This window comes from Limulus polyphemus, unplaced genomic scaffold (assembly GCF_000517525.1).
Source record: "Limulus polyphemus unplaced genomic scaffold, Limulus_polyphemus-2.1.2 Scaffold5471, whole genome shotgun sequence".
NCBI lineage: Eukaryota > Metazoa > Arthropoda > Merostomata > Xiphosura > Limulidae > Limulus > Limulus polyphemus.
The window spans coordinates 27,934-34,267 of record NW_013671081.1 but is presented as its reverse complement, the minus strand read 5'-3'; the positions used below and the strand labels follow the sequence as shown (position 1 = coordinate 34,267).

Here is a 6,334-nt window from a genome sequence, read left to right as displayed (position 1 = left end):
TTTATCTTTTTACTGACCACTTAGAAAGTTGTAATCTTCCAGCTGTTTTTTGTGTATTACACAATAAATTTAACAATTAGAAACTGCTGAATCTATAAGAATAATTAGAGGTGTATATGAGAAGAAAAGTGTATTTTTTGAGGTGTTGTAACCAGCCAATATCAGATAATTAATTCTGTGATGTAGAGGTTTATTATGTAAAGTCATGTTAAAAGATTCTTCTACTTCTGTCTAGGTGATGGTTGTCTAAAACCTGTTTGCCACTACACTAAACACAAATCACTGGCCTATGGAGTTGATTGGTGTTACAAAGAGAGAATTGATGCTGTTAGTGAGGCCAATTCCAGACTGATAGAATTGGAACAAAAAAGCATCATGATTGTTGGGTCCTGTTCATTTTATGACAGATCACTTCAGCTGTGGAGTGTACCTGATTTTGTATCTTAGCACAGTTTAGACAGAAGAAATCTCTGACAAAAAAATTAGTCTATTCTGTACCTTGATAAAAATGATGTTTGAATTTTCATGATGTTGACTGTGCAAACTAAGAATGTGCATGTATTATATATGTATTTAAAAAAAATGGTGATGTATGTATGTGTGTGTATATATCTTTTACATGGCACAAAATAAAGAACAAGCAAGGTTGTAAATGTTGAAAGAAATATTGATATTTTTGATCAAATTTACTTTAAAGGTTTCATTCCTATGAATTTTCAAAAATGTAATTTGTTTATAAAATCCATATTTTTACACCATATACAAAACAGTATTTTAAATGTAACTGAAATCAGTGATAAGAGAGAGAGAAGAGAAATGAATGAATGTTAGTAGGTTTTCAGCAAAAGTGCTGAAAACTAAAATTATCTTTGTTTTTAATATTGCAATAATTTTCTCATCAAAACATTATTAGTGTGGTTTCGATACGGTATCTTACCATGTCTCACATAATAGCTTCTTTTGTTCAGTGCTGCTCTTCATATGCACAAATGTTTTGCTCGCTACTAGCCTTGAAACTTGCATCTTCCCTATGTTCAATGTGGTTCTACTGCATCTTTGCATGTAAGTAATCATGAGATAACCCTCCACCAATGGGGGCACAACACGCACTCCTGATGCAGGTTACTCCCTCTATATGAGTCCTCCTAACTCATTTCTCGTTTAGGCACTCGTGTTTGGATGTTATACAATTTTGTTTATGTTTTCAACTTGGCACTAAATTTGTTTTGCTTTGTTTCTTGAAGTAGTAGTTTGTTTTTAAAGTCATTAAGCATTTCACTTATGGTTTCAAGTGAAAGTTAACTGTTTTTTTCTTTATTCTATAATATTCATGGAATTACTACAGTTGAACCTGAATTCTGAATTTTATGTCATGGATGCCACTGTCATGATTACTACTACTACTTCTGTCTTTTTTCAGGCTTCAGTTTTACACTTTCAGTTGAGGAGGTCTCGGCCTTAGTCCAACTGGAGCTTCAACACTACATGATATGGCCAACTTCTTCTAAACTTGGTCAAGATTTTCCTTTTTGGAGGAGTTTGGTTATGATTATGAAGATTTGCTGAGCCTTTTTTCTCCATCATTCCATGCTGTGCATTCCTCTATGTCACAAAAGAAAGCTGCCGGGCCTCCCACAGTCTTTTTGGACATAATTGCACAGGTATGCTACCTTTTTGTCTGTGTTCCCTGTCTGGTAAGATCCTGCTCCTTCACTTTTATACATGGCTTCTTCATGAGAATACCTTGTTTTCCTCCCTCTCCAGATATCAGGATACATGCTGACCAGTTCTAGGTGCATGTCCAGGATCCAGCATGCCTCGTCCCCCTAGATCTTCAGATTTTTTTGCTTTGGCTAATCACCAAGTAGGTTTTTCTCTTCTAAGCTCACAACACCTGTAGTCTTTGATGCAAGTGTGGGGGGCCAATCCTGATTTTCAGGTTAGGTTCTTCCAAGCTCAATCTTTTTCAGATTTTAGCTTACACTGACCTCTATCCTTAAATACTTGTCTACCGTGTACCTTCTAGCTGAGGTTTTCCATTGATCCCCTGAGGGGTTTTCAGAGGAGACTCAGACCCTCATACTTTCTGTGTTGACATGTGTATCCTCATCCCTCTCCCTCGAAACATGGCTCTTTTGCTGCTGGGATCTCCTGGGTAGGGAAGGGATGCTTTTTTATCTCAAGTGCGCCTAACCTTAATCTATCTGCGTGACCTCAGAATGGCACCATTCTTAAGCGAATATATTTTTAGAGATGTCCCTGAAGTCATGAGTGGAGTTTGCAAGACAACATTTCTTCATTGGTTTCCTAGTAGTCTCAGCCTTCACCTGTCCCTGCTCCCACTTCCTTTTCCCGTCCCGCACTTTCTCCATCTTTACCTGTTCCTCTCTCTCTCTCTCCAAGGATTCAACAGTGAGTCATTGTATTTCTCACCACAGAAACATGCATTGCCGATGGTATCAGTGACTATCCAGTGAGGCCTGGCAGGGTGGGTGCCTGGCTGGCTGAATTTGGTCTTGTATGGGAGAAGCTCACTTCTGAACCTTGGGTTATTCAGGTGCTGTGTCAACAGATCCTGCCCCCCCCCTCCCCAATCGGGATCCCACGACATGCCAGCATCTCTTTGAAGTAGTCCAGATTCTTCTCATCAAGGACACTATCAAACCAGGAAGTCAATCCTCTATGGGTTTATACTCCAGGCTCTTTGTAGTTCTTGATAAGTCTGGGGACTGGTTTTCAGTGATAGATTAGTCTTAGCTCAACCATTTCATAGACTTTCCCTATTTCACCATGAAGTATTTTTTCACTCTGTGTTAAGCTTTCATTCCAGATCTGTTGATAACCAAGGTAGACATCTAGAATGCATACCTACACATCCCTATTGCCCCACTCTCCAGATGGTTCGTTGAGTTCATATACAGGGGTCACATTTACCTGTTTCACACATTGCCATGGCACCTTGTGTGTTTTCTTGAGTAGTCAGGGCCTTTGCTTGACTACTCCAGGGCTTGCATTTAACCGTTATATGGACTATGTCTAACACGTTCATCTCCCACTACCTACATCATGTGACCATTTCTTCCTCATCTGGATATTGCTCTCTACCTGTTGCCATTCTTCATGCGATGGTTCAACTGTGAATTGATAAGTTTACTTTTCTCTCTCCCCTACAGGGTCATGTAGGTAATGGATTATGCTCAATGGCGAGTGGTGCCTGTCCAGATATACATATTCACTATCAGCCACAAAATCTGCACTGTATGGTCTATGAAAGAAAGAGAATAAGTAAATATATATATATATATATATACACACACACACACACACACACACATACACACTGGCTATGGTATCCCTGGCACGCCACCACCAACAGGTCGAGACCTGGAGGCTGGTGTAGGAAGGAGCTGGACCAGGCAAGTGGCTGGCTAGGATGTCCCACCAGATAAACCCCAGGTGCTGGACCCACCAATTTCTCTCTCTCTATACACCTCTTTCCAGGCCTATGACACACACTGTTGAGATGGGGTGTTCCACAAGATTGCTAGTATAATTATGCCCATACCAGACTGTACTGACTCATGGACTATCATGAGTATGGAAGAAAGGGATAGCTGGTGTAGATCCTCCCATGGAATCAGAAACTGGAGTAGATCTGCCATAGTGCATTTCAACCTTCCAGTTTTTCACTAGCTTGCCTCATTAAAAATTTCAGGTTTCTAGGCTCTTTCCTCTTGGAGATATGGCGGTTACATATTCTTTTTATGTAGTTGTTTCCTACTTTTCCTCAAACAGGTGGACGCGCGCACACGTGGATAAGTAATAATACCCAGGTGCACACCCTCAGGGTCTACTTAGTATGGGTGCAAATTTCAGGTTTCTAGGGTCTTTCCTCTTGAAGTTTTGGTGGTCACACAACACAGGTACCCAGACACACAGACATGCCCTTTTATTATTAAAGAAAACGTATTGGTGGAAGTAAAGAATAATAATATTCAGTATGAATTTTTGATTTATCAATGGCATTTTAGTTTTGGTTACCAAATCAGTGAATAAGTTGGTCATTCAGAATCTATACTGCCACAATAATTGTATCAAACATTAGTTAATGGTGTATTTCCTTATATTACAAATAGAAATCACAGACAGACGGACACATGCCTGTGGATCTTTTTAATGAGGCAAACTAGCGAAAAACCACATAGAAAAAAATGGTTCCTCATATAACAACTTTTAATATATAGAAAAAGCTATTGCCTTTTGGTAACAATGCGTTACAACAATGGATTTTATGTTGCTTAGCAATAAAAGTATAACCTAATATTGTTGTTAGTCTATGTGCTGAAAGTATAAAATGAAATGTATGGACTACAAAATTGAAAAACACTATTTCTTGTTTTCTAACTTAGAGTCTGTTTATTAAAGAAGTTTGTTTTTTATTATTTAAGTTTAAAATTGGATAGATATTTTCACTTGCATGCTAAATTTTATGCAGTTGGCTCTAAGCTAGGTTATCTCACCATTTCACAAGAGAAATCTAGTGTGACGTGACATCACACAAACTGGTTTTTACATATTCGTTAACAGCAAATGTACAACGTTTTGATAAGGTTTTGTCATCATCAGGTATGTTAACCATATATTAAAGTTTTTCTTCATTACCCATTCAAGCATTATTGGTTTTTATATATGTTAGACAACGTATAGTGGCATATATAATTATATTTAATAAGTTTATTATTATTATCATCATAATGGGCAGACAGTAATCATACTATTCACAGCTCCAAATAAATCACATACAGGCACGCTCTATAATAATATTATTATTATAATTATAGAAGTCAAGGGAATGTAACTTCAATTACTTTGCATATGGCTCCTACGAAAATAAAAAAGTCTGAAAGAATCCAATGTAAAAGAAGACTTCTTGCAATGGCTACAGCCCGTGTTCAGGAAACGCATGAACAATGGGATAGAAGACAAACTGAATAGACAAGCCATGGCTGATACAAGAGCAATTAAAAATCAAGAACAACAAGAAAGAAGACAAGCGATAGTTGCTGCAAGAATGATTGAAACTGCAGAACAGCGAACAATTGCCCAAATAACAAAGAGAGGGGGAATGGCTACTGCTAGAACAGCGAGAAGTTAGACAAGCTGTAGACAGAACAGCAAAGGCTGCTGCCAGAAACCATCCTTGGAGGGATAAAGAGAAGTCTGGTTTTGCTTACAACCCAGTCTTGGAGTATAATTCTGATCCTTCAGTATCAGTTGGTTCCATGTCAGTTTCTAGCAGTTACTGCAATGCACTGAAATGGAAAGGAGAAACTCCAGGGACCTGCTGCAACAGTGGCAAAATTCGTATGCCTCCTCTGTTTGATCCTCCTGAGACTCTTACTACGTTGCTGACAGGAAACACTCCAAATGCAAATCATTTCCAAAACAACATTCGGAAATACAATTCTTGTTTCGAACTAAACCTAATATTGTTGTTAGTCTGTGTACTGAAAATATAAAATGAAATATATAAACAACAAAACTGGAATGATATTTGTTGATTTCTTAATTTAGAGTTTCCGTTGATTAAAGAGTTTTTTTTTTATTAAAAAAGTTGGTGATATAACAGAAAGTACCTTAATTCTGAAACGATTTGAGTTTAAAATTGGATCGATATTCTTACTTTCCTTATAAATTTTATGCAGTTGTTAAAACATATCAACCTAATAACCCGTGCGGTGCCAGGTACTTTTGCTAGTGTATAATAATATGTGAATTGTACCACATTATCTATATCTAAGGTGACCAGATTTCCAAACCAGACAGCCCAGCCCTTCCCCTAATTTCAGAATGATTATTACATATTTAAAATATTTTAACTTTTATATAATTTACTTTAAACTTATTGAACTATTCTGAACTATATCCAAATATATTAACATTGGCATTGGTTTTGAAATAATTTGAACTAACTTTTTTGGTGATAGACACACATTCACTAACTTCTATAAGTCTACCACAGTACAGACGGAACTTTCGAGAGAGCTTAGCGGCGGAAAGTACGCGTTTCAACAATAAGCAAGTCAAATAGGCCTATTACATTCGTGACTCGATGAAACTGACTGTTTGATGTCTATCATCAGGGGCCCGGCATGGACAAGTAGTTAGGGCGCTCGATTCGCAATCTGAGGGTCGTGGGTTCGAATCCCCGTCCCACCAAACATGCTCGCCCTTTCAGCCGTGGAGGCATTATAAAGTGACGGTAAGTCCCACTATTTGTTGGTAAAAGAGTTGGCGGTGGGTGGTGATGACTAGCTGCCTTCCCTCTAGTCTT

At 38.0% G+C, this 6,334-nt stretch overlaps 1 protein-coding gene across 1 annotated transcript in view; it reads left to right on the top strand.

The window, feature by feature from the left end:
* LOC106472617 (diphthine methyltransferase-like) overlaps window positions 1-5,155 on the top strand; it is a 33,358-nt gene extending 28,203 nt beyond the window's left edge. The window contains exon 8 of the mRNA XM_013933269.2: window positions 4,900-5,155. Within this exon, the coding sequence (XP_013788723.1) occupies window positions 4,900-5,155 (256 nt within the window). The remainder of the gene's footprint in view (window positions 1-4,899) is intronic.
* The last annotated feature ends 1,179 nt before the right edge of the window (window positions 5,156-6,334 follow it).